Below are 26,919 nucleotides of genomic sequence, written 5' to 3'. Positions count from 1 at the left end.
TTTCCCAAATTTCCGTCATTCATTGTCTCATTTCCTTTTTCCATTTCTTTTCTTATTTACTCGTTCATTTGGCTTCTTTTGTACACCTTAATCTCCAATGAGTCTCTCAAACATCTTGCTATGTTGGCATCAGCATTGTGAAGACAGGCTATGTCTGCAAACTGTTTATCTGGATGCACAACTCAGTGGGGAAGATGACGCTTCCCACCTGGTCCTAGGTTTCATTCATTATTTTGTCATTCATTAGGGCAGAAAGAAGTCATTGCAGCTTAGGTTATGTGGCACTTTTTTCTGTTAGCTTAGTTTAGCCTCATTCTTCCTAACCTTTCACCTAGCAAGAAGTAGTCATGCAAGAAACAAAGAATAACAGGAGTGAGCAGGGAAAAGAAGGAGTTGGCAGATGAGCAAGTGGACACAGGTCATCTCCTTAGCATTTTCTCCTGCAGTAGATGAACTGATTTGTTCTGTTTAAGTCCCAGTGAGTAGCTGTCAGTGAATCCCTTTTTAAGCCATGTGAAATTTAAGTCTGAGTTCTGAGTTCTTTGAGTGTAAGAACAAATAATCAAGAAATGTTTGAACTGTTAAGGTTCCTCTTATTCATTATAGTCACTAAGAACTGCTGGAGACCCCAGTGTTTTAGTACACTGAAATATTAAAAATACCAGGGCTGTTTTCTTGTTCTCCTTGAACGACCTCTGTAATGGGGTCAGGCCCAGGATAGCACAGTACCTCCAGGCTGTTGCCCCTTTAAGCTTCTTTCCCAGCTAAGTGATCAGTCATGCAGAGAAATGACATGCACTCCCTTTGTCTTTCTCCCAAGACCCAACTTGCCAATTAGCTGAGAGGGGTCAGGGCTGGTGGTGAGAATTACACACCCCTCGGCTTACTTCACCCCCACTGCTGATGAGTGAGGAGTTTTTAGTGGGGTGTTGTTGCTAAAAAGCCAGAATACATTTAAGAGCGCCCTTTCATTTCTAGGTTACAGTACAGAATGCATGCTGTTATACTTGTGTGCTTGTTACTATTCTTACTTTGTTATTTGTCCTCTCTACTTGAAAGTTCAGCACTTTGTGTTCTTTTTCTATGGTCTTCTCCGCAGGATAAATTAGCGGGGAGAGTAGGGTGATGGAAGTGATGCTTCAGAAAGTTATGTGAGATATAGTAGCTATATATAAATATCTGATACATGACTAGAGGCTCTGGGAAACTTTAAAGGAAGGTGTACTTTGATCTACTTAGTATACAGCTAGACTCATTCAGTTTGTTGCTGAAATTTTCCCAAGAAAATCCGTGCCAGAAAGTATGTGGTGAGGGATGCCCAATTCATTATTTGATAGCTGTAGAACTCATTTCTTTCTGCTTTTGGTTTTTCTTTTTTAATCTGAGTTCAGAAGGTCTGTGATTGTTTTATGGGTCCCTCTTCCCCAGGACCAACTCAGGAAATCTCATGTAGCAAATGAAAGCCTAAAGTGTGATTCACTGTTTCTGGTAACTGTTGTAGTAGATTTTAAGCAGCACATATATTTGTTGTTGGATTTCATTATAAGTCTTATTTTGATTCTGTGTATGCAGTGGCCACCTTTAAAAACTTGCCAGTGTTCATCTAGATAAAGGCTGTTTTATTGTAGTATCTGTCTGCATAACCCAGAAACTATTCCCAAAACCATTTCACCAGAAATACTGCGCAGGCTCCTTGTATTCTACTTTACAGTCCCTTTAGCTCCAACTCTTGCCAATCTATTGATCCTTTCCAATAAAATAAGTGAAGCGCGCAAAAATCTGAAGTGAAACCTTCTGCTTATAGTTAACATTGCACACACGAATATTCTGCTGCTGTCATAATTAGAAATTAGGAAAATCACTATTTTAAACATCATAGCATATAGCAAACTTCTCATTAGCAGATATCTCCTAATCCCCAAGTGTGCCACAGATGTTCTTTCAAGTTGAATTCATGTGTGGAACCATAACTTGGATTATAATTCTGGTATAGAAACAGCATTTTGTAAAGCTGTGAAGATGCTAAATACATTTGTAATAATAATACTTGAATGGTAGAAATATAAATGGAATTTAAGTTACTCTATTTTGCTTTCATTGATGAACATTTTGAGTTTTAGTGATTTTTCAAATGAAATACGTATGGTCAGCTTTAGCAACTAATTAGCTGTGGGTGAAAGTGTAAGACTACGCATTAGAATAATCAAGCTAGTCCCAAAATAATAAATATATTTCAGATATTCTTAACAGTGTTGTTGTTTTTTTTCCCCAGATGTACTCTGTGATACTTTTTATTTCAACATAGCTAATAAATTCTTTGGGCACATCGGAGTGTAGATTTCATTTATTTCAAAGGAGAATCCAGTTTCCATCTTTCATTTCTGTCAATTCCTATAAATCAATCACATACAGAACTGATTTTCTTTAATCTTGCTGTGTTACTTAGGTTGTCATCAATGGAGACACAGACAGTCATGTTATTGAGGGTTTGTTGCCCAACACAGAATATGAAGTTTCTTTGCTGGCAGTTTTTGATGATGAAACTGAAAGTGAAGCTGTTGCTGTTCTTGGAGCTACATGTAAGACAAAGTCTTGATTGTAATTTTTAGAGATGTTTAGATGATTTAAATTTAATGCACATTTATTTTAAATATAGTCCATCATTGGGTGTCTGTAATATTGAAGAAAGTGGTGCTTTAGCACCCGGGATTTGATGACTTTTTTGCTTTTGTTAATTTTATTACATAGTAGATGGCATTGAATCAAAATGATGGTTTGGCTCCCTGTCTGATGTGTGCTATTAATAACCTTTGGATCTGGGTAGATATTCTCCCATCCTATATTTCAACTTAGGTACAGGGTTAACCTTGAACTTTCTCTTAAGACCAGAGGCCCTTACCTATTCAAATGATGCTGATACTGCTCAGTGTTGCTGAGTCTACTTTCTGTTTTTCACTTGGACAGAAGTGAAGCAGCCTTGAAGAGCTTTCAATTTAATTCATCTCTCAACTTTACCAAATAGTCAAAGTGGAAGTTATCATGCATAGTTCAGCCAGAAATTTGGGAAACTGTATGCATTTTTACTTAATTATACAATGTATAATCATATCTTATCTGTAGATCTAAGTGCTTATCTTGCAAATAGATGTGCCTAAAGTAAACTAAATGAATAGTTCCTTTGTAGTTTCTGAAATGCCTGAAGTGTGGGATGCCTGTAGGTGTAAGCACATACTTTCACTGTCATAGTTGGAAATACAAAATAAGTACTGTGACTTCCATGTCTTGTTGAATTGTTAGTGAGCTGAGTATTGTTTTTCAGTTGCAAGGACTACCCCAATACCTACCCCAGTGACTACTACCAGTACCACAACTTCTAAGCCAACTACAGCAGGTATTTATTGTTCTATTTAGAACAAATGTCAACAGTTTAAACGCTGAATGGAAAGAGCTGAGCCTGCCCACAAGGACACCCAGGTCTAGAGGCAGAGAGATTTGATATTACTGAGGAGCTGATAACCCCAGTTCTTAATGGTCCTTGGGGTGAGGACACCATAGACGTCAGGCAGGCAACATCACCAGTGAAAGGTGCACACTATTGCGCTCCTGCCCCAGCCTTCTGCATGTGGCTGGCTTCCTGCATGTGCCGTGTGTTGAAGGAGCCAACCTATTACACAGTGTATGGACTGTGAATGATAGCAGTGATATTACATAGGAAGTAATTTGGAAAATTCATCTCTTTCTTCACTTTCCCTGAAGAGCTCAGAAACTCTTAGAATTTTGTTTAGTTTTGAGTGTTCTGTTTGTTTTTCCTGGAATTAGAAAACTGACTTGTAAGGAACAACAATTCTGGAATGTTTCTCTTCCATAGCATTCCAGCTGCAGGGGAGTTCTGGTTACTCTAAGGCACCATAAGCAGTGTAGTATAAACAAAGCAGATAGATGGAGTAATATATTTTAATGGTAGTATAGAATAGCTATTATTTTATTAAATGTTTAAAGATTTTATGTTATTAAGCCTAAGTTTGACTGAAGTGTATGGATTTGCCCTACCAAACCAAAGTATATGGGTTTGCCCCACCAAAGTATATGGGATATGCATATCCACCATGACTTCAGGAGAGCTTGCAGCTACTTGATGATAATTTAGCACAATTTTAAATCTAAAAATAGAGTTGAGAAGATATTAATTAAATGGTTTTTGCTTTAGTTTTTCGAACAGGAATCAGAAACCTTGTTATAGATGATGAAACAACCTCAAGTCTGAGGGTGGTATGGGACATTTCAGATTACAATGTTCAGCAGTTCAGAGTGACCTACCTCACTGCGAAAGGTGACCGTGCTGAGGAAGCGGTAAGAATGGTCTGTATAGGCTTTGTAAATGGCTTCATAAGCTTGAAAAGTTTGTTTAATAACTGCTAAGGCATGGCCTTTCTTTTCAAGACACTCCTGTTGCAATTAGTAAAAGATCCGTGTTTGGTATTACCATGAGATTGAAGTTTTAATTGTACAGCACCTGGTGCACTGCAGGCAACAGCAGTCAAATGTAAGATCAAGGCCCAGTCGCACAATGTTTAAAGAAGTCATAGTTAAAAGATGAGCAGCCTGTCCTCCTTTTTCTATATTGTTAAATCTGTGTAGGTGTTTGTGGGTTTTAGTTTGTTTTGTTGGGGTTTTCTTGTTGGTTTTGGGATTCTTTACTCCTTTGGCTTTTTCTGTCCTGAGGTTGTGCTTGTACAGGACAATCTTATGTCATTATTTTATTTCCTTCAGCAATTTCACTCCTTCCCTAAAAGTCTCATTTTATGCTAAAGCCATGTAATTATAGTTCAAATGCAAATTTTTCATACTGCTTGTTAACCTGAACTTGTCACAATTAGGACAGCGCTTTTTTATCCTAAGTGCCTAAGAATGCTTGTTATTTTTCTAAAACCACCTCATGCTCAAAATTAAAATTGTCTTTCACAGAAAAAAGTTTCTGGTGATGAAGTTTTGGAAAACATTTGAAAGAATGAAAAGTGCTACATGTACTGTTTAGTGCATAGAGCAAATAAGGAAAAAAGAGAAGTCCTTGCTGCATTATTTTAAGATTTCATAATATTTTACGTAATTTCAGAATTCTGGACACAAGTGCTTTTTTTTTCCCTCTCTTCTTCTTCTTTCTTCAGTTGGGGAAATCTTAGTATTGCAGCACTTTGTTTCAACAAAAAAAGTAAGTTCAAAAATGTTGGGATAGCTCTGTGAATTTACATTTAAGAGGTGAAATTGTATAGCCCAAGGTTATTTTCTCAATAAATAGCTCAGAATGCAAAAATATTGACTGTATTATTCTCTTTTCACGTGTCTGTCACGTGACTGACTTCTGTTCATAGAACAGTTATATAGAAAATATGGGGTATTCTAACAATTATATAGAAAACACAGGATATTCTTTTTGATGCCTAGCAGCTGACATTTTTAGCTCTATATCATACTGTGTCCATAAAAAATGTGGAAAGAAGTTACTTGAATTCCTAGAAAAATATCAGTCTTTTTTCATTTTGGCTTCGTTTATGAGACCTTGGTGGAAGATTACTTTTTAACCGTCTCTTTGAACTATAATCTGAAAATGGACTTTTGAGGTAGTGATTTCCTTTTGAGCTGCAAAATGTCCTTTATGAATTTAACTCGACTGTATGATGATAATATGGTATATAATACAATGGCAAACTTGCACAGCACAATGGCACAAATTGTACTATTCTTCTGACACTAACTCAAAGCTTCTAAAATTCAGACACTAGATTTCAGCTCTGGGAGTTTTAATCAAATTCAGTTGAAGGATATAAATGTAATTCTGATTTAGTATTCAACAACTGTTATTTTTAAAGGAAATTAAACTGTAGGAAAGGTGTTCAAATTTTGGCTACCAGAAAGATATTTGAGTTGGCTCTAAAGCTCAATAAAGAAAATTATAAAATTGTAAGATTAGATAGGTATGTTGGCTTTAATACCAAAAATTCTTTAGTTTTTAATTACACTCTCAAGTCTGATTATCTTTGGTCACAATTCAGCAAACAGGTTAACCACGTGTTTCATCTTTGAAATTAATCACATGCATAAATACTTTACTGAAATAAAGGTTGATGTAAGATTATCCTTAAAATTAAGCACATTTTAAAAAGAAGGAATATTTTTTATCATGTGGCTCCAAGCACCTGAGAGGTGCAACACAGATGTCAATAAAATGACACAAATATTTAATTTTTAAGGGAGTATTTATATGGTTAACTACATTTCTTAAGAAGAGCCCAAAAGTTTTGTGGAATTTTGGGTTCAAGTATACTATAGCGTGACAGTTCTGTGGTGGATGCTTAGGTTTTTTGGCTCTGATTTCAGTGATATAAATTTTAGTTACTCCTCCCTTTCCATAAAAATATTAATAAGCATTTTAATCCTTGATTCAATTGGCTGGAAATCAGGGACTAGAAAATGTAATTGAATACTTTTCACTACAGAAGTCTCAAGCCCTGAATTGCATGTGTGTTCTTGGGTGTGCTGTACATACTGGAAGGATCACATTTTTTTCTTCCTTAAAGCCAAGAACATTTCTCACTGCTGAAAGCTGTGTTGTACAGTAGATCTCTGCACATGTGGAAAAGAGAGGGTTCTCAGTGCTTGCATCCCCTCTCCTGATAAAACAAAAATTTGATTGTTCCTTTTCTCAGAAACTTGGCTTGTGTGTTTTGAGTATGTGTATGGAAGAGTTCAGCATGGGAATCTTTCATGCACATGTATTTACATGGTTTTGTCCAGGTTTGATCAATGAATGAAGTACTTATTTGACAAGTCTCGACACCTGGGTATACTAGATTAATTTCCTGCTGTGTAGTACTCGCCAAAATTATAAGCAGTTTGAACGTATCCTGGAGTGTTAAAACTGGAGAGAGCTTTCTTGTCTGCATATATGCTTCAGAAAATCTTGCTCTTCCATCATCACATGCATCAGTCTTATTTGAAACAGTGAAATACTTTTAGGCTCAGGTTCTGCGTTTTCCCCTCGAGTCTAAGGCTTATAGACCTCTCAATTTCTTGCCAAGTGTGAGCGGTGGCTGGCTCAGGTGATAGATTCACACAATGGACATGTGTCAGAAGGGGTCCAAAATCCAAGGCTGGACCTTGGGACTGTTGCTTTCAACAATGTCACTTCACAGCGCAGGTTTATTGAAGGAAAATTAGGATTGGTTTATTTTATTTGTCATGTCCACTCCCATGTGCTGTGTAGCTCCCCTTCAGGCTTTGGGAGCTGTCTGAGATTAAGTTTGCTGACAAGGCAGAAGATTGCAACCACTGCTAGAACCACTGCTGTGATATTAATTTTTGAGGCTCTGACTAAAATACAGTCATCTATTGAAGAGTTTCAGAAACAGCTGCTTATAGGGGAACCATGTACTGTATTAAATGAAGCAGCACTTAATCCAGTGGTTGAAACATCTCCTCTAGCACACCTAAAACTGCTTGGAGGAATTTCTAAAGCTTCTCTACTTCTACTCAGTTGCCTGGTTGGATTGTGCTGCAGATCTTCCACGTTTCATGGCAGTTTGGGATCCTTCCTGACTAGCTTCCTTTCCTGAATAGCTACCTTAATTTCCTTGTCCCGAGACTAGATGAGGATGGAACAAATGTGTTTTACTTCTGCTTGCTTACTTCATGCTTCCCCATCTCCTGAATTCATTTTCCTTCCTCCCAGGGAAGGAGGATTTTCTGTCCCCAGAGGACATAACTATCAACCTTTATTAATGGGCATAGCTTTGGACAATCATATTCATGTCAAGAATAAATACAGTAAGAGGATTTATTTTGTCTGTACAATAAAACGGTTCAAGTGCTACCAATCCATATAGTACCAGTGGTTTCTGGAGCTGTAGTGGCTCATAGGTTTAATATAAAACTGTGTTATCCCATAAGCACATTCTCCTTTTTCTATTTTTGCTAAGGTATAGATAGTAGATGTGTTGAAAGGGTGGATAATTTAATTATATTATTTTGCCATAGAACATCAGAAATATTTAAAAATGCAAGCTATGCAGCAATATTAGTGAAAGGTGGTGTCAGAGATCATGAAAGATATGAAAAGGTTTTAGCTCTAGTTATTAAGCTTGATTGTTTCTGGTTTTCTGGCTATCCAGGTAATGGTGCCTGGGAGACAAAACACTCTTCTGCTTCAGCCTCTGATGTCTGATACAGAATATAAAGTTACCATCACTCCCATCTATTCTGATGGGGAAGGCGTCAGTGTCTCAGCTCCTGGCAAAACCCGTGAGTGCAGATTTTCTTCTTGTCTTTGGCCAGGATATGCATGTAAAAGGCTTACTCTTTTGGCTTTAGTAATATATTTTAGTATAAATATGGGCTTACATGGCATAACTTCTATGACTCTAGCTCTACATTCATCTCAGTCCTTTCATTTATAAACAATGGATTGCTTCTAATTGACAAATTGTATTCTATACCCAAATACTTTGAGTTTGCAGAAACTTACTGAGTAATGAAGCTGGTAAGTCCTTGATAGATAACCCAAAAGGACAAGCCAGCTAATGCAGAAAATAAAGTAAACAATGCCTGTTGGGATTGTATCAAACCAGCCATTGTACTGTTACATTTTCTTTTGTGTGTGATCATTACTTCTTAAAGGCCATTAGAAATGCTTCCAAACTCTTGACAAAGGTGATTGCATCATCTCTGGAGTTCTGACCAAGTACCAAAAGATTACTCAGCTGTAGCTTAAGTTTCTTCTCCACTGTATGTTGGTAAAAAACTCATCTCATTGCGTACTGCTAGTCACGATAGTATAATTTTATTGAATTATTCTCTTAATTTAGCTAATTTCTACCTAAATTGAAGTGCTATTTGTGCAGACACTTAAATCACTTGTAAAGCATTCCTTTCTTTCCATTTGAAAGTGTTAAGTGTTCACAAGAGCATGATTTATACATTAAAAACTTTGGTGTGCTTGGATTGAAAAAAACTGTATAAATGAAAGAAAATTATGTTTGAATCATTTTACTTTAAAAAATGTAGGGACAAAGTTGGGAATTAATTTTAAAATTCATTGTTTGTTGAATAAAGTTCATAATTAATCCTCGATATAACTTGGTGTACTCAAACACATCACTGTTAATCCACTGACGTAATGCCAAGGATGAATTTGCTTAAAAGCTTTTATCCTGCCAATTTTACCTGTAAATCTGAGAGTACTGGGTACCACACTACTTTCATGTGCACATCTTGAGTTTTATGCTTATTTGAGATAGCATTGTAAAAGCTCAGTTTGCTTTCCTTTTAGTACCCCTGTCTGCTCCTAGAAACCTACGTGTCTCAGATGAGTGGTACAACAGATTACGTATCAGTTGGGATGCCCCACCATCACCAACAATGGGTTACAGAATTGTCTACAAACCTATCAACAGTGAGTTTTTAAACTGATTTTTTTTGTTGGTTTTGATTGTACAACATCTTGACGTCAACTTTTGCTGAATTTTGTTCTTATATCTAGGAGTTGCAGTTACACCACCTCAAAAGTGCTTAGATGTGTCTGTTTTTAAATAGGAAAGTTTTATAGTCACAGAATGATGCAGGTTGGAAGGGATCACTGGGGATCATCTAGTCCAACACCATGATCAAAATACGACCTACTTGGAACAGGTTTCACTGAATTTTGTCCAGCTGAATTTGTAATATCTCCAAGGATGGAAATTTTAAAACCACTCTGAGCATGTGTTCCAGATTTTGACTACACTCACTGTGGAGCTGTCTTTGCTAATATCGAATCAAAATTTCCCATGTTGGGAATTTTGTCTGTTTTGTCTTACCATCTTCTTGTTTGCCTCAGAAGATATTGTATTCTCTGTCCCCTCCCATTGGGTAGAGTAGGCAGCGCTAAGATTCCCATTTAGACTCTCCATCTTAAGGCTGATCAAACCCAGCTCTTTCAGTCTCTGTTCTTATGCCATTTTATCATGACTTTCTGTTTATTTCAGAGGCTGCATTTGCTCTTTTCCAGTTCTCCTATTCTTCTTCCTTCCTCTCACAATACAAAGTTTTAGTTTCCTGTTCTACACCTCCTAAATACTTTTTTTTTATTCGTTGCCCATTTTGTCTGTGCTACATCTTTGCCCACCTGCACATTGTAGCTAGACAAGGCTCCTTCAAAACTCTGTAGAAAAATATGGTCTTCTATTGAGATAGAAACACAAATGTGTAAGAGTCTAAAACGCTGTCCAAAGACAATACTGTTTCCTGTTTTCTGAAATGCATCTACAACAACTAAGAGAGGCAACAAAGGAGCGGTTTGCAGTTCTGATTTGGGAAAGTTTTATTCTTTTCTATTTTCATTATCATTTTTGCACAGTGTTGAATGATGCTGTTGTATAAGAACCCCTTAGGGCCTGTATTGCTAGCTGGCATCTGCTATCCCCCCTGTTGGTCTTGGCACACCATCAAACTGAGGAGATCTTTGGCTGCCTATTTAGAGCAGTAGTAAGTCACTGAAGCAGAACAAAAGGGTCTTCACAGATGCCAGAATCTAACCCTGCCTTAATGAATCCCACTGCTGAATTTCCTAAATGTATTGTGGCTTCTACCCATGCAAGGGCTGAGCAGAATGTCTTTGTTCTTCTGTATGGTTGAAAAAATCCCCGAAAAGAGCAAAGCAGAAGCATAGCAGTAACTTTAGGAGCACTTGTAATTTTGGATGTCTTAAGATGTCACTACCTGCTAACACAATGGATGAGCAAATGTTTTTCCAATTTATTCCATTTTTTGCAGTTCCTGGTCCTGCGCTGGAGACCTTTGTAGGAGATGATATTAATACCATTCTCATTCTAAATCTCTTCAGTGGAACGGAGTACAATGTTAAAGTATTTGCTTCATACTCAACAGGCTTCAGTGATGCCCTAACAGGCGTAGCCAAAACCTGTAAGAATGATTTCATGCTGTTCAGATCTCTAGAGGCTGTTTTTCACTATAACCATGCAGCTCCCTGAATAAATTTTCACATGAAGACTTTCTCAGTTATGTGCAAACTGTTTTTATGAAATGAAAGTCTCTCTTTTTATCAGACCGTATTAGGCTTTAAAATAATCTGCTAGACATTAGCAAGACAGGAGTCATAAAACAGATGTTATTTATCAGCCAAACATATTTGTCTAGTAGTAGATATAAATGTCCTTAATGGAAAGTCTTCTTAGTCTTATTTTTTTTTTCCTAGCCCCAAAGATCTATATAATGATTTAAGCTTCATGTATCTAAAGCTTAATTTTAAATTAGATTTTAACAGCAATATCGCTATAATAATGATACTTTTATACTTGTTTGTAGCAACTGCTTAGCAGTGTTCGTTTTTTAATCTTAAGTGAAGTTTCAAATTTCTGGTCTAAAGATTTTCCTGTTGTTTTTTTTCTCCCCACCCTTCTTGTTTTGCATTTTCTTGACACGATTTTTTTTTAAGCAGCTTTGAAATTATTCATTAAAATGAATTAGCTCAGGTGTTTCGCTGTAACTCTTTTGTAATTTTTTTTCTTGGATGTCTCATTAGAGGAGTAAATCTAATGTTTTGGTATTTAATTTTCAGTGGACCTGGGTGTGACAGATCTGGATTCCTATCAAGTCCGCATGACTAGCCTCTGTGCTCAGTGGCAGCTTCACAGACATGCTACAGCATACAGGGTAGTTATAGAATCACTTGTGGGTAAGTCACTGAGTAATTCAATATGCAACCACAGCCTACCCTAGAGAACTGAATTGCATAAGTTAAGAAATTGTATGCAGTTGGACCTGTAGGCTGTCTCCTTAAATACTGGAAATGATGGACAGAAGAGTCGTGTACACACTGAAAGTTTCTGGTGTGGAGGTAGCGCTCGTGTTCTTTTATATCAAACAGATGCTGATAACTTGTCCTTTTTATAGGAGAGAGCTTTATCCATCGGTAGAAGACAGGTGAATACCCGAGTTTTTCACTGGTGTGAGAGACAGACAATGCATAAAGGACGTAAAAATGATTGTAAATAAACCCTCAGTGATTTCTCTGGAGGATTCGGATGAACGTGAGAGATAGGAAGAGATAGGTAGAAGGATAGGGAAAGTTTGATTGACTCCAAAGCATACTCACAGAGTCAGAAGTGCATCCAGTTTTGTCTATTCTCATTCTGTTGACTGTTAATTATAGCTTATAGTAACATTATTTATCTGGATAAACATGACATATTTTTGTGTTGCCACACACTGTATCTTGATGCTTTTAGCACTTGCTGTATAAAAGGTGAATTACAGCATCTTCTGTCTCACTGATTCTCAGGTGTAGCCAGAAGAGGTTTTGGAGAAGTCAGTATTCGTGCAGACTAACTCTCTTATCCCCAGTAGACATGAGTGATTTTTTTGAATGGTGACAAATCAAAAGCTTGGATAACTTGAAAGAAGTGCATTTAGTAACATTTAATGGGATCTATCTAAGGTATAATAAATAATACAAATTTGGTTGCAAAAAAAGTGTCCTTTCTGTGGAATGGCAAGTGGCTGGTGATAACTTTCATTTGAAGGCCTGGAATACAGACAAGCTGTTCAGAAAGCAGAGATCTTGGCTGGCAGAAGACAGCACAGATTTCCTTCTCATCTGGCAGCTAGCCAACATTCTGCTTTTCATATAGAACTGCCAAAACTGAGCCAAAAGAGCCTAAATGTGAGCCGAATAAGATAAAGTGTGAACAATTGCTTCTTATTAGCATCTATCATAAAGAATTTTAATTGTCAGAGTGGGTGTTTGTCTTGTACAGGAAGTGATCAATTATTTTTATACTGATGTAACACGTCCCGATAATCATCAGGTGTTCTTTTCCCTGGCACTGAATGACATTTTTTTTGTCTATATTCTGTAAAAAGTGAGATCAGTTGCTTGCATTTCACTTCTTTGCTACAGATAATGAATTGTGCTAAAGATTTTCTTAAAATTACTAAAATATGCCTTATGCTATTTCCAGTATCCAGGCTTTTTCCATTGTCAATATGTTTTCTAATTCAGAGTTTAGAAGAATTAATTTTGGAACCCTGTAAATACTATTCCATAACTGACTTGTTAAGTGATTACTAAAGGAAGCTGGAATACAGTACCTAGTTCAGTCTCTCTTGCAATTACTGAGCACATTACAGACTCTGAGAACCAGAGACATAGACAAAGGATGCTGTAGGATTACATAATGCAACAATTCCTCATTAGACTCTGATAATTTAAGACCAGATCCAGAACCCATTGATGAAAATGTTAGTGATTTTTATTAACCTCAATGCAAGGGGTGAAATTCATCTTTTTTTCCTGCAGATGTCTGACACATCCCTCAGCTCCTACTTACTATGAAGGATGAAATGTTACAGAAACCTCTGCATAGAGGTGATTTCCCAGAAATAAGGCAGCATGCAGTTTATTAACTTATGTTAACCACTTTGCCCTTCATCTGCTGTCATGTCCCCTGTGTTTCAGATTTAATTAAATTACATTATTCAATAAAGCAGTAAAGACATGTTTTAATGTTTTCTTTTATTATTCCAGATGGGAAAAAGAGAGAAGTAAATCTTGGTGGAGGGACCCCTAGACATTGCTTCTTTGAGCTGATGCCTGGAACTGAATATAAAATCAGTGTTCATACACAGCTTCAGGAGATAGAGGGCCCTGCTGTAAGCATCATGGAGACAACATGTGAGTAAAACAGATTAGAGTTCAGCCAGCAGGGGTAATGCTTGATTGCTTCTAGTGTTTTGCCCTTTGCCCACGGATGTGCTATTCCTATGTGTTTTCCTATAACTGAGTTTTTAATTTTTCAACTATACTGTGACTCCTCCACAGAGGTACGGGATTTTTACACCACTGCCGTGTGTTGCTTGTGAAGTCACATTCATCAACTGTATTGCGCTTCTTAATGAGAATGAAACAGGAAGGATAGGTTAGCTTTCTTCTTTAAAAATCCCACTGGGGTTTACTCTGAAAATCTGTGACTTTAGGAAAAAAAGCAAATCCAGAAAATGAAGCAGAAAGTTTTGTATCCTGCAGCTCTTGTTATTTTGTAAAATCTCACCAGTGTCTGAGTAATTTACAGTTAGATAGGACCTTGACACCCAATCTACTTATGTAATTTAAAGCAAACAAACAAACTGGCCTTTTTATTACTAGTCTCAGTAACACAAGACAGGCAAACCCCTCCTCACAGCTGTTTTTGAAGGCAAGATTCTGCTCTCATAAGTTCAAACACTGCAAAACAAAATACGGGATAAACAGTGAATATTTTACATTATCTTTCTTTCTTCGAGCTCTTCAAGTGACCCCTTCCACAGTTTCACATACAAAAAACTTGCATGAGTGGATGACTCCACTTCCCAGTTGTCCATGGTTCCTTCTCAGAACAGTGAGGATCAAGCCAAGCTTCTCCTGCTTTTTAGAGGAATCTGTTTTGTTTGCTCTGTAGTCCAGGGACTTAGGAGACATGAGGATGAACACACCTTGACCTGTATGTCCATTTGAGAAAGATGGTTTGTGGTGCAGACAAATTATTGTATCACCTCATAAGAAAACACTCTTCAGGGTGACCTGTACCCCTCTGGTGCTTAGAGAGCAGCCTTTCAAGTCACTTTAAGCAGGTGTGACCCTTTCTAAATGGGTTTGATCTTGGTCTCTCTGTGGCCGTGCCAGTGCTGGGCATTAGTTTCTTGTAGGACTTTCAGAGCACTGGCCCTTTCTCTTGTTGAAGCCAGTGGGAAAACTTGCATCAGTTGCAGTGGGAATTAACTCACGTGGACATAAGGCTTGTAATGGAGCGTGTTTTTAGTAATCTTTCCCAAAGACAGGTGTCTTTTTTCAAGTTGTCATGTCTAACTGTATCTATTGCCTATAAAGTAATTTCTTTTATGCTATAGCAAGTAACAAGTAGAGGTTACTTGAAGGAATGATGCTCTGTCACCTGTGGCTTCCTATGCTAACTGCTTTGAAAACAACTGGAAAAAATGTGCTTGAGTGAAAGTAGAAGCTTCTCCTCAGATACAGTTGTGGAAGTCAACCCAATTGAATACTATCTCTAGGAATTCAGGCAAGACTGTATTGGAAGGCACTAAAGAGGGCTCTTGCAGTCAGCAAAGCTGTCAATCGGTGATCGTGTATTCATCTAGGTTTCTGCAAGATGGTCATTCCAAAGCTGATTTTCTGAAGAATGTTGAGGCAGTTTTCAGAAACTCTATACAGTGACTTCAGTACAGGTTGCTGCAGGCAACAGTCCTGTAGAGCTGTTGTTGAAACTGCATTTCTAGCTGGAAACATAACAAGGTCTTCCACTGAATTCAGAAAAATCTTTATCAGAGCAGGCTCTGATCTGCTCAGAGTGGAGGCACTAGCTTGGTTTTGCATTTTGCATTGCAGGACTAGTATCTTTTTCTTTACAGGGTAGGTAAGGACCTGCTTTCTGTGACTAATGACTGGTTGTGGCCAGAAACTAAAAGCACTCTTGTCCTTTAACAAAATAAGTTATGGATGCTAGGTCAGTAATAATGGTGCCGCTTGGTCTGCTACGCAGGAGAAATCCCCAAAAGGGGCAGTTCCAGTAGTACTTCAGTTGTACAGTGGTATCATTCACACTGAAATGCAGCCATTAATTGCTCTGTAATAGTACTATCCTTTTTCAGGTGGTCAGTAGAGGAGAACATTACATGCACATGATCTCCTACATTTCTCTCCAACTGCATACCTAGTGGATTAGAGATAATGAATTTTAAATATGGAGTAGGAAATGCTGTGTTTTATATAGATACAATACATGGGGATTTTAAGCATTTTTAATATTCCTTTCTTTTATTCTTCAGTACCACTTCCAACTCAGCCGCCAACAACACCTTCAACACCACCTCCACCACCTACAATCCCTCCTGCAAAAGAGGGTGAGTGCTGCATGTGTGGGTTTGTAATAATTTTAAGGTGTTGATGCAACATTTTTCTGCTTCTGACACTGTTTTAGACCTGTGGGGATCAGATTTCACAACGCGTTTGCTACAGTGACACTGTTAAGGCAGGTGGCTTAAATTTTATGAGCCAAAAATCTGACATCATTATTGTGTTATTGAAATTTGCAGAAAGGTTAAATATGGGTGAGATTTTCTTTTTCCAAAACTCCAAAGCCATGCATATTGTGCAGCTGAAGCAGACATCCTAGGGTAGTTAAAGTTGTTTTTTAAAAATATGTCTGCTTTGGATAATGGGAAAAGCTTTGGCCATGTTCAGTCCCTTCCTTCTGTTTATCATTTGAACATGTAGTGTTTTGTACAGAGTCTCATAAATATTTCTATGTGAGGAGCATTATTATTGGAGACTGAGGGTCAAATCCATCAGCTTGAAGTCAGTGGACCAAAGTGACTTCTGGTAATTTAGAATTTAACCATAAATGCAGGAAAAAAAGACCTTTTTAGAACCTTAGAGCAGGAGATACATGTATTTTTTTTTTTAAATCCAAGGAGTATGCAACAGAAAATGAGAAATAGTGGTACCTATCTTCCTGTCCCATTCTCTGGATTTAGATGAGCATTTTTATTCATGATGAAATATGTTGAAAGGCATAACTTTGCTTTGAGACTCTTTGTTCCTGACCCCAAGCAACAGACCTGGATTCTGCAGAACATTCAAGGTTCCTCGTTCCCGTGAAAGACTGAGCAGCTTGTATGAGGTGTACATCTCCACAGGGCATTTTGAGGAAGAACATGCTGGAATAAGATGAGATGGTGGAAACCTGTGTTGTTACTAGATAGTGCGGTTAAAGCGGTGAGCATTAGATACTACAGAGCTTAGGGTAACTTTTTGAACAGACTAGTTTCCCACTAGGAACTTCCACAGTCGATATTCTCTCATGTAGCTTACTGTGCCATGCTAGGAGTCTGAGATTATAGAAGTTCATGTGTGACTTTACTTAACAGCATAAATAAAAAGAATTGTTATGGCCTTGAAGTGTATTCTGGGATAGGAAGCCAGTGCAGAACGTTCACCCCTTGCAGAGCTCAGCTGGTTCTACACCTGTACTGAAGTCAATGCCAGAATGTGTGTTTGCTAAAGCATTATGGACATTAAACAAGGGCTTTTCATGAGAGTTGCATTTTCTTAAGCAATTTATGAGATTTCCTGAGGAGCTGAGGAATTGCTCTCATTCCAAAATACTTGTTTTTCTTTCTCAGTGTGCAAAGCAGCCAAAGCTGACCTAGCGTTCCTGGTGGATGGGTCATGGAGTATTGGAGATGACAATTTCAATAAAATAATTAGCTTTCTCTATAGCACTGTTGGAGCTTTGGATAAGATTGGTCCTGATGGAACACAGGTAATCAACACATAGGGAGATGGAGGGTGCATGGACTTGACAGGGTGTTTTAGACTAGCACCAGAAGTGAAATGAATACAAAAGTAATTGACATCATTTTACAGTTCTTTTGAAAATATAAGCTACTTTTTTTTTCAATATAACCTTTTATACACACCATATAGTGAAATTCATTATCTTAATTTTGCTAGCATGAAGACTAAGTATCATTTCAGTCTCACCATGATGTTTATTTCCAAATAAGCTAAAAATGGCATTGATAAGGAAAATTGAAGGTTTGTTTATTTAAAATCCCATTCTCTAAAAAATCTACAGTGCTTTAAGTAAAATAAAGTATTTACAGTGATAGTTCTATTTATGTATTTGTTTAGAGATGCCTTTTCACTGTTTTTTGCTATACAGCTGTTTCCCCACAGTATTGTCTATGGTGCTTTAGAAACATGCAAATGCTTAAGCTTAAGCACACGAATAGCTGCTTTTAAAGCAGGGAGACCACTTACAGAGTATCAAGTTCAATATATGTTTTGTGAGTTTTAGGTGTTTAGTGTAAAGTATTGAAATACAAGGTCTGGTCTCATGTAACATCATATTTGGGAGAGGCAATATGTCAGAATATATTCTTGCAGCTTTCTGTTGCTTGCTTCAGTATTGATCCTTAAGTTACTTATGTGCAGCTATTAATTCGTGGAGAATGAATAAAGTCCCTGAAGTTCTGTGTATGAGTAACTGTAAACTGTGTATGAGCAGCTGTAACTAGGATTTTGCTTTTGGGCTTGCTTTGAGAGTGCTTTTGCCAAAGTGGGTATTACTTTTTTCATCCTGTTTGCTGCAAAAGGAAACCAGAAAGTGTTACATGGTTGCCAAGGCTGCAGAGAGTAAAAATAAACTTTATTTAGTGAAAGCTTCTTAACGAGAGAAAAAAAACCTGGCTTCAGTTTAAGGATGAAGCAGAGTTAGAAGAGAATCCTTGTTTTAACTGGGCCAATTCACTTTTTGCTTATGCGCTGGGTGAAGCTTTAATAATGAACACATCTTCTTTGTGCACAGGTGGCAATAATTCAGTTCAGTGATGATCCCAGGACAGAATTTAAATTGAATGCATATAAAACCAAAGAGACTCTTCTTGAAGCTATTCAGCGAATAGCCTACAAAGGAGGAAATACAAAAACAGGTAAGAAAAGTCATGATTATGATGAAATTTTCTCCCTGCTACTCTCTGTTCAGTATTTCTTTCCCATTTGCTAGGTAGTTTAATTTATCAGTGCAAACCCAGTGAGAACGTGGTATCTCCACAGCAGAGGTGGTTGGTTGGGCTTCAAACAAATCTTTGTAATCTGCAGTTTGCACCCTTCACTCTCTACTGCTGGGTATTCACCGTCTGACCAACAGGGCTGTCAAGGGTCAGGGAGGAAGGGAGAGAGGCAGCTAGGCAGAAGGGAATGACTTTGTGGGTTGTGGAAGGTAGAACGGGGATTAGTACAAAATCAGCTTGGCAAGTGGAAAAGTGGGATGGAGCTTGCAGAGCATGTAGAAAAGTGGCCAGAGTGGAGGGTCTGTTTGGTTATAAGCCAGGAGAGTTAAGCCTCAGTGGTATGCTCAAGACTGTGCTTAGGAAAGATGTCTGTTAACTGAGTGTAGCTGCATTGTAGTTAATCCCTTTAAGTTAGCTCCCCGATGTGAAGAAGTCAAAGATGAGTGCTGAAAGGGTTAAAATCTGATTTAGTTGGAAACTGTTTACTCAAGAAAATGCTACAATGGCACCTTCAGTTGTACCTGGACTGAACCCTACAATTCAGAAAGGGAAGTTTTTGTACCTTTAACCTGCACAGAATACCCTTTGCCACTGTCATGGTTTAACCCAAGTGGGCAACTACGTACCACGCAGCCGCTCACTCACTCCCCCCACCTTGGTGGGATGGGGAAGAGAACTGGAGAAAGGTAAAACCTGTGGGCTGAGATAAGAATAGTTTGATAATTGAAATAAAGTAAAAATATAATAATAATAGTAATAATAATAATTAGTAATAAAAAGGCAGATAACGCGAGAGAAGAACAAATCCCAAGAAAAGCAAGTGATGCACAATACAATTGCTCACCACACACTGACCGATACACATCCTGTCCCCAAGCAGTGATTGGTCCCTCCGGGTAACATCTCCCAGTTTATATACTGGGGATGATGCTGTGGTGTGGAATTCCCTTTGGCTAGTTCAGGTCAGCTGTCATGGCTCTGCTCCCTCTTATACCCCTCCTCACTGGCAGATCATGAGAGACTGAAAAGTCCTTGCCCAGGGTAAGTGCTTCTTAGCAACAACTGAAACACCAGTGTCCTATGAACATAGTTCTCACACTAAATCCAAAACACAGCACTGTATCAGCTAATAGGAAGAAAATTAACTGTATCCCAACCAAAACCAGGGCACCCACACATGCCATGTTCTTGATCTTCACCTTCTGGACTGAGAAACAGAGGCCTGAAACAATTAGATTTTCAAAGGTTAGGGTAAAAATTAAACTTTTCTAAATCTCTATTTTAGTAATTACAGAATGCACCAATTTACAGACTACTCGGGACCCAACAGATTTCTCTCTTTATTGATGCCTACCACATGATATGAGAAGCCAATAGAAACTGGGTTTATGTCACAGTGAAAGTATGCTGTCATTTTTTTTCTGTTTCAGGGAAAGCCATTAAGCATGCAAGAGAAATCTTGTTTACTGGAAAGGCAGGCATGAGAAGAGGCATTCCAAAGGTTTTGGTTGTCATTACTGATGGGCGATCACAGGATGATGTGAACAAAGTCTCCAGGGAAATGCAACTAGATGGTAAAATGTGCAGTTTTAAGAACTATTCATGTCTTCCTTTTTCTCTTTATTTATAACTATGTAAGTATGGGTATTAGATAAGGGTAACTTTTGCTCCATGAAGATTTCCAGTTTAAAGAAAAACAGAGAAAGTCAGAATCTCGCTAGGATATGGTTAGATGCTAGATTTGTGTGTGATTAATGCAATTATTTTTATTTTGGTGGTGGTGCTAAAATTATGTAGTAGTCAATGGAACTGTTCCCATGATGAATAATTTAGGGGACATGATCCTGAGAGTCTAGACTGATGTCTATGAAGTGTAGCCTTGTGGTTACCAGCAAACTGGACTGTTGTATTCTCTATACAAGATATCCTTTGAAAATTCTTTCATATGTTCTTTTACTGGTTCTGATCTGCTCTCATGTTGCACTAATTACCTCTAGGAATTTCTTTTTAAAGCACCAGTTCTAGAGGTTTAAGCAGCCACACAGTGTTGTGAGTCTAAGCATAAAAACTAGGTTAGTTGTAGAAATGTCTCATACTCAGGCTTGTATCAAAATCCAAAAGCCACAGTGTGCCACGTGGAACAAAATTAAAGGATGGAAGAGAAAAAGATGTCATCCTTTCAATGTGAGGAGATTTAACAACAAATTAGATTTGTGCTCTTTTATTTGCCTTTAGACTTTGGCAGCTAGGAAGTTACCAGCGTATATTGGTGATTCCTGAAACCCAGTTCAATCGTTGATCTTGGCTGCCTGCTTGTATTACCACTAGATGCTGAGTGCAGTGCCTTTAAAGTAAAATCACATCACAAAATAGTAGGGCATGCATAACTTCTTTTAAGTAGCAATCAAGAAAACCCTGTGGTTGTGAATAAATTGGAGAATATGTCTGACTACAAAAACAAAAACAAGTATTCAACAGTCAGGTAAGTCTTACAGTTGCCTATTTAACTATTAGATTGGCAGCGAGCTTGAAAGGAGAAGGCATACAGTGGGGGTTCAGTTGCTGACTGGGATGTGCCATCTTGAACAAATTACTTCCTCTCTCTCATTTCCTTTTGTGCATGCTGTATGTTTAGACTGCTGGTAGGTTGAAGTAGGTGCTGGCTCACATCTGTGATTGAGACTGGCATGATGAGGTGCTGATCTTGGATGAAATATTGATGATATTTCTATAAATATGCAAGTCATATTTTTATAAATACGCAAGTCATATTTTTATAAATATGCAAGTCAAAGTTTTGTTAAGCTAAAAGCTCTGCAGAAGGTGATGAATGCCCCTAGGCTTTATTCAGACTTGAAGACAGTGTTGCTTGACTGGAGTAAATTTGGGAGTGAGCCATACAAGAATACAATATCATTAACAATATTCAGCCTCATGTAGACAAGTTTTTATCTTTATCTGTTGTGGAAAGAAAGTGTTTAAAAACTTCTAGCTAGTTTGCTGCTCCTCAAACATATGGGATACAATTTCTTTTTCACCAAAATCTTTGAAGTCAGGGTCAAATTTCAAAATATATTAATGTAGAATATATAGAGCATATTCAACCAGTGTAGTTAAGTCACTGATGAAATGAGAATGTATTGATTTTGTTGTTTACTCATGAGACAGCAGTGGCTTGAAAACTCTGATTAATATCTGCCAGTGAACAAAATCCATAAAAGACCTATATGAAATTAATTTCTGTGCTTTGTATTTATGATATACTTGACACATGGATATTTTTGTGTGTAATACAATATAGCATTAAATTAGAAAAACATTTGAACATACACTAAAACTTTAAACTACTGAATAGTCGTATGTCTTCAAGAAAACACCCAAGCTTTAACTTACTAACTCATTAAGCATAAATAGCCAAAAGAAATACCTCGCAGAGAATGTATTACATTTATTTTAGATTAAATAGATGCAGGAATTTGTAATAATAATAATAAAATTTCCACCTTTGTATTTAATCAGGAAGGGAGCCAGTGCAAATACAGTTGTATTCATATTGTACTTCCACTCTATAAGTGAATGACTCACAAGACTGCTCTTTTTTGGTTTACAGGTTTCACCTTTTTCGCCATTGGAATAGCTGATGCTGATTATTCAGAGTTAGTTAATATTGGCAGCAAACCCAGTGAAAGACATGTCTTCTTTGTGGATGACTTTGATGCCTTTACAAAGATTGAAGATGAGCTGGTCACTTTCGTTTGTGAAACTGCATCAGCAAGTTAGCCATTTTGACTTATACTTGCTTCTAAAATAAGTGCTAATTATTGGGTTGTTTGTAACTATTAGTTTTCTATTAAAAGGTATTTTTGATCCTTTTAACATAATTTACTGCAGATGATATAACTCCACTGTTATTTCCATAAAAGTTTAAGGAAATTAAGGCTTTTGGATATCAAAACAATTAATGGTTGTTTGCTACAAATCAGGAATACAGCCATTGGTTGTAAAAAAATTATTTTAGATACGAAACTTTGCTAATGGTTCAAAATTTAGCAATAAAAATTTAATTATATTTTATTTTCTAGACTACTTCAACAATCTGTAAGAATACAGTTGGCTACATTCATTATTACTCAAATCACATTGTTAATTTATTAATGGAGAACTAATAATGTTTCTATTACCAGAGAAAGTAGAAGAGTTGTAGCCTAAGCAAAAGCATAAACCGTATCCAAACTCTTTGAAATCTGTGAAAACACCAAACTTAAAGCTTTTTACAAAAATGAAAGACATTCTGGAGCAACACCTAATGGTTAGAGGTCAATAATTCCCATGCCTTTAGGTGTTTGCCCTCAGTATGTTTCCTTATATATCAGGTAGGACATAGACAGTGTGTAGCTTATGTAAATCATTTGTGATTATAAAGAGTTCTCATGCCTAATACTGCAAGTTATCATGAGACTGTGAGTTATCAAAGCTGGTGAACACAAATATGTTGTTTGTGTCCCAGTAACTCTTTGGGTTTGACCATAAGCTCTACTTTAAATAGTAGAGAGCATGTTGAACATTGAGAATGCTACTCAACAGTAGCATTTATTGGTTACTTGTTCTTGTACTCCAAAAGTGATCTCTAAATATAAGTATCCTGGGGTGCCATATTTGACACCTTGACTCTTGGTTTATTGATTTCCCAGGGCACCTTTCCTGGAAGAGATTAGTGTGCTTTCTTCTCAGCCACAAGAAAAATATAAACCAGATTTACAGCTATTTAAAATGTGTGCACACATATTAAGGACTGTGTGGAAATCTGGTCTCTGTCGCTCATGAAAAAGCTATTGTGGCAGAGAATGCCAGCTAAAGTAATTGAAATTGAGATGGAGTTAGGTTGGAAAAGATCATATGCTGAGAACTAGGTTAAAACCCAGTATAAAAAAATGGGGGTTTTATGCAGCAGACAGTGAATTTGTTGTCACAAGAGGTTATGAAGGTAGGTTCATAGAACGATTAGACAAATTCATGGACAACAGATCCATAAAATAATACAATGTGGAACACATAGGGATGTACCCTTTAATAACTTTGCTATAACCCTTGTGGATCCTAAGGAGCATCAACTGAATGGAGTAGGGAGTGGTCAGGTTTGCATGCCCTTCCTAAACATCATCTCCTTTTGATATTGTTGGGGATAGAGTACTGGGCTGACTGGATCATTGCTCTGACCCAGTTGGACGTCTCTTGTATCCTTAAATATATCTTTACTTCTTTTCCAGCCTGCCCGTTGGTAATTAAAGATGGCAACAATTTTGCAGGTACAGTATTTTTGTGTTCATATTTGTTCCTGATTTATGGAATAATTTTCATTACCTAATTTTCACAATATTAGGCAATAAATTTCCCTTTTCAAAACCAGCTGTTAAACAGATGGTAAATGAATCTGATGCAACTGGATTTTTCCTCTTTTTTTATTTCCTCTAATGCAGCATTAATTTAAATTAATAGAGTGTATATTTTGATACCTTCCAGGATTTAAAATGATGGAAATGTTTGGTTTGGTTGAAAAGGAGTTTTCAGCTGTGGAAGGGGTTTCAATGGAACCTGGTACATTTAATGTTTACCCATGTTACAGACTGCACAAGGATGCCCTGGTATCCCAGCCTACCAAGTATGTATTAATGTATATATATTATCATCATATTATGAATTAATGTATATATATTATCATCATATTATGAATCATAGAATCATATTCATAAAACACATGAGAATAATTGTCCAGTGCAGGCAAGTATTCATTTCAGGGACCAATATTTTCATGTCAGAAGAGCAGAGATGCCAGAGTGTTTGGTGTCCTGAGTCTTCAGTCAGTTTCATTCAAAAACAGCAGTTGTAGGTAACACTAAGTAAGCCCACTGGCTCTTTCCGGTTTCCCACATGAGCCAGTTTCAGGCTTGTGCCAGTTTAGCACCTAGGAATTTCATGCAGGCGTGTGTCTGGGCAGATTCCAGCATGTAGTACTTTGTGAAAGGTGCCTCTGGAATGCAGGTTGAAGTCTGAGAGAGTTCAGAATGTCTTTGAAGCAGGGGTCAGAGCAAGAACCTGCTTTAGCAGGTCACTTTTACTTCAGTCTATGTCCATTCATTGATTGTAGAGGAAGATTATCTCCTTATGATGAAATGAGTCTGTGTGAGCCTGATCTAGTACCTTCCTGGTAGGCAGGACATAGTTCAGTTACAAAGGCTGTGTCCTGGGAGAGAAACGGAGGGGGTGATGAAGAAACCTCCCTTTGAACTTTTACAGCCATTCCTCAGAGAGGAAGTGATAGAAATTATCCATTTCTTCTATGAACAGTGTGTATACTGTGTTTGGTCCCTCTCAGTCCAGTCCCCCACTTTATAGTAAGTGGCACCAGAGAGAAGTAGTGGCCCTGAAGGATTAAATATGGGAAGATACAACAAAAAGTATTCTTTAGCTGAGATAAATAAGAAAGAAAGAAATTACTTTTAAGGCTTATATTAGATTTTAGTCTTTTTTGTGTGATTATCCCGTCATGTCCCAGATGAGGCTGTACTTGGACCTGTTTCACATTCTCCGCGTTTAGTTTCCTCCTGGGTCTAGATGGGCTGGAATTTCCAAGGATTAACGTTTCTCACTTCTTTTTCCCTTTCTGCTTCTTTCTAACTGGATCTGCTGCATTTACATGTCTTTTCTAGTTGCCACCCCAGCCCAATCTTACTGCTTCATTAGGCTTTTACTTCCTTTCATGGTTCAGAGAATACCTTTCTCTTAATGATCTACAGGTATGTCTGAATAATAGTGCTTGTTTTTGTCATCACATCTGTGCACTGAATGTCATTAATGTTATCCTCTGTGTTTGTCCCACCCAGCTTATTGACTTTGCTTTCATTCTTTTTACAATGGATATATTGTATGCCTTTTTTCTTACACTTACTGAGTTCCCTCTCTTTTCTCAATGGGAAATGTGCAGTCTAATATCACATTTGATCATCTACAGATTCTGTGCAGAATATATTGCTTATATATCACATTTAACTCATTTGCTCGCATGATTCATATCTATGTATTTTATATGTGCCAGAAATACTTTAGAAGGAATGGATCATATCTGGGAGGAAAAGAAATTGATTAAATAACCACTTCAGGCTTCTTTCAGATCCCTTTACCATAATTTTAAGGAATCAGGCTAGTCAGTCATTGCAGGCCCTCATCCATATCGCCTACTTTGGGTTTTAACAATGAAAGGTTAAATTAAACTGCAAGTACTAAATGACAAATTTTAGGAAATGGCATAAAATAGCATGCCTCTTTTATGTCATAAACTTCCTGTCTTTGGAAAAAATTCTAAATTATGTTTCTGAATTGTGTGATCTCTTTTGTCTTCACTTTCTTCTATATTAACTTTGAAATGTACAAATTACATTCCCTATTATATTGAAAGGTTCCTGTTACAGTCTCTATCACTCCTAATTTTAATCCATCAGTGATGGTTTAATGACAAAGGACATGTCTATTGAGACTGGTCTTCAAGCAACTTCTGTTTTCATTGTCTGTCAAACCCGAAAATATCAAAGCGTCTTGCAAGTGGCAACTGGTTTTTAAAAGCTTTTAGTATAATTAATTTCAGCTTTATTTCAAATGGAACTCTGATCTGATCTGCAAATTTTTTTAAAAATTAATAGTTAAGGGCAATTTTGTAAATTTCAGGAGGAAAAATCCCCTTTGTTCATGAGAATTCTTTCGATACTGATCAAGTTGAGTAGATTTTGCAAACACTTTTTCATACCGCTTAGGTCTTGATTTTCAAAGAAATTTACAGAGTAGTAGAAAGCATCTTGAGTGAATATCTGGTGAGTAAATCATCAGATTTAATGTTTGTTTCAGTTTAAAAGACATTACTTCTCTTACAGGTATTTGCATCCTGAAGGTCTCCCTTCTGATTACACCATTACGTTTCTCTTTCGCATACTCCCTGACACGCCTCAGGAGCCATTTGCTCTTTGGGAGATTTTAAATGAAGGATATGAGCCACTGGTTGGAGTTATTTTAGATAGTAGGTATTTTATGTTTTATCAGTGACTTTGTCTTCAGCTGCATGACTTATTCATTCTGTCTCTAATATTATTCTTTGTATTTTCCACTGTTTTAATCTGCTGCCAGAGCAACTACCTGAATCTGGATAGTGATAGTTTACAGTGGATGTTTTTTGGATTCAATTTAGCTGAGTTTAATTTGGAGTTAGAGTCAAAGTTTGAGTACAATGCTCTCAACTGGGAGGAATGATACTGA

At 37.2% G+C, this 26,919-nt stretch overlaps 1 protein-coding gene across 4 annotated transcripts in view; it reads left to right on the top strand.

Moving 5' to 3' along the window:
- The window catches only part of COL14A1 (collagen type XIV alpha 1 chain), a 117,251-nt gene that overhangs the window by 51,245 nt on the left and 39,087 nt on the right, over positions 1-26,919 (top strand). For 3 of the 4 annotated variants that reach the window (XM_057415230.1, XM_057415229.1, XM_057415231.1), the window contains exons 17-32: positions 2,447-2,579; positions 3,320-3,391; positions 4,208-4,350; positions 8,166-8,295; positions 9,323-9,445; positions 10,804-10,953; positions 11,609-11,725; positions 13,577-13,723; positions 15,871-15,945; positions 17,227-17,366; positions 18,414-18,537; positions 20,049-20,192; positions 22,229-22,393; positions 23,886-23,924; positions 24,139-24,277; positions 26,541-26,683. In XM_057415230.1, coding sequence (XP_057271213.1) covers positions 2,447-2,579; positions 3,320-3,391; positions 4,208-4,350; positions 8,166-8,295; positions 9,323-9,445; positions 10,804-10,953; positions 11,609-11,725; positions 13,577-13,723; positions 15,871-15,945; positions 17,227-17,366; positions 18,414-18,537; positions 20,049-20,192; positions 22,229-22,393; positions 23,886-23,924; positions 24,139-24,277; positions 26,541-26,683 — 1,984 coding nt within the window. Of the gene's footprint in view, positions 1-2,446; positions 2,580-3,319; positions 3,392-4,207; positions 4,351-8,165; positions 8,296-9,322; positions 9,446-10,803; positions 10,954-11,608; positions 11,726-13,576; positions 13,724-15,870; positions 15,946-17,226; positions 17,367-18,413; positions 18,538-20,048; positions 20,193-22,228; positions 22,394-23,885; positions 23,925-24,138; positions 24,278-25,325; positions 25,417-26,540; positions 26,684-26,919 lie in introns of those variants that run through there. The other variant, XM_057415232.1, reaches the window with a different exon arrangement.

Source organism: Pezoporus wallicus, unplaced genomic scaffold (genome assembly GCF_028554395.1).
Source record: "Pezoporus wallicus isolate ANWC-B61680 ecotype Strahan unplaced genomic scaffold, APGP_CSIRO_Pwel_v1 contig_3812, whole genome shotgun sequence".
Taxonomy (NCBI): Eukaryota; Metazoa; Chordata; class Aves; order Psittaciformes; family Psittacidae; genus Pezoporus; species Pezoporus wallicus.
Note: the sequence above shows the minus strand (reverse complement) of the source record. Positions and strands in the feature narration are given on the sequence as shown.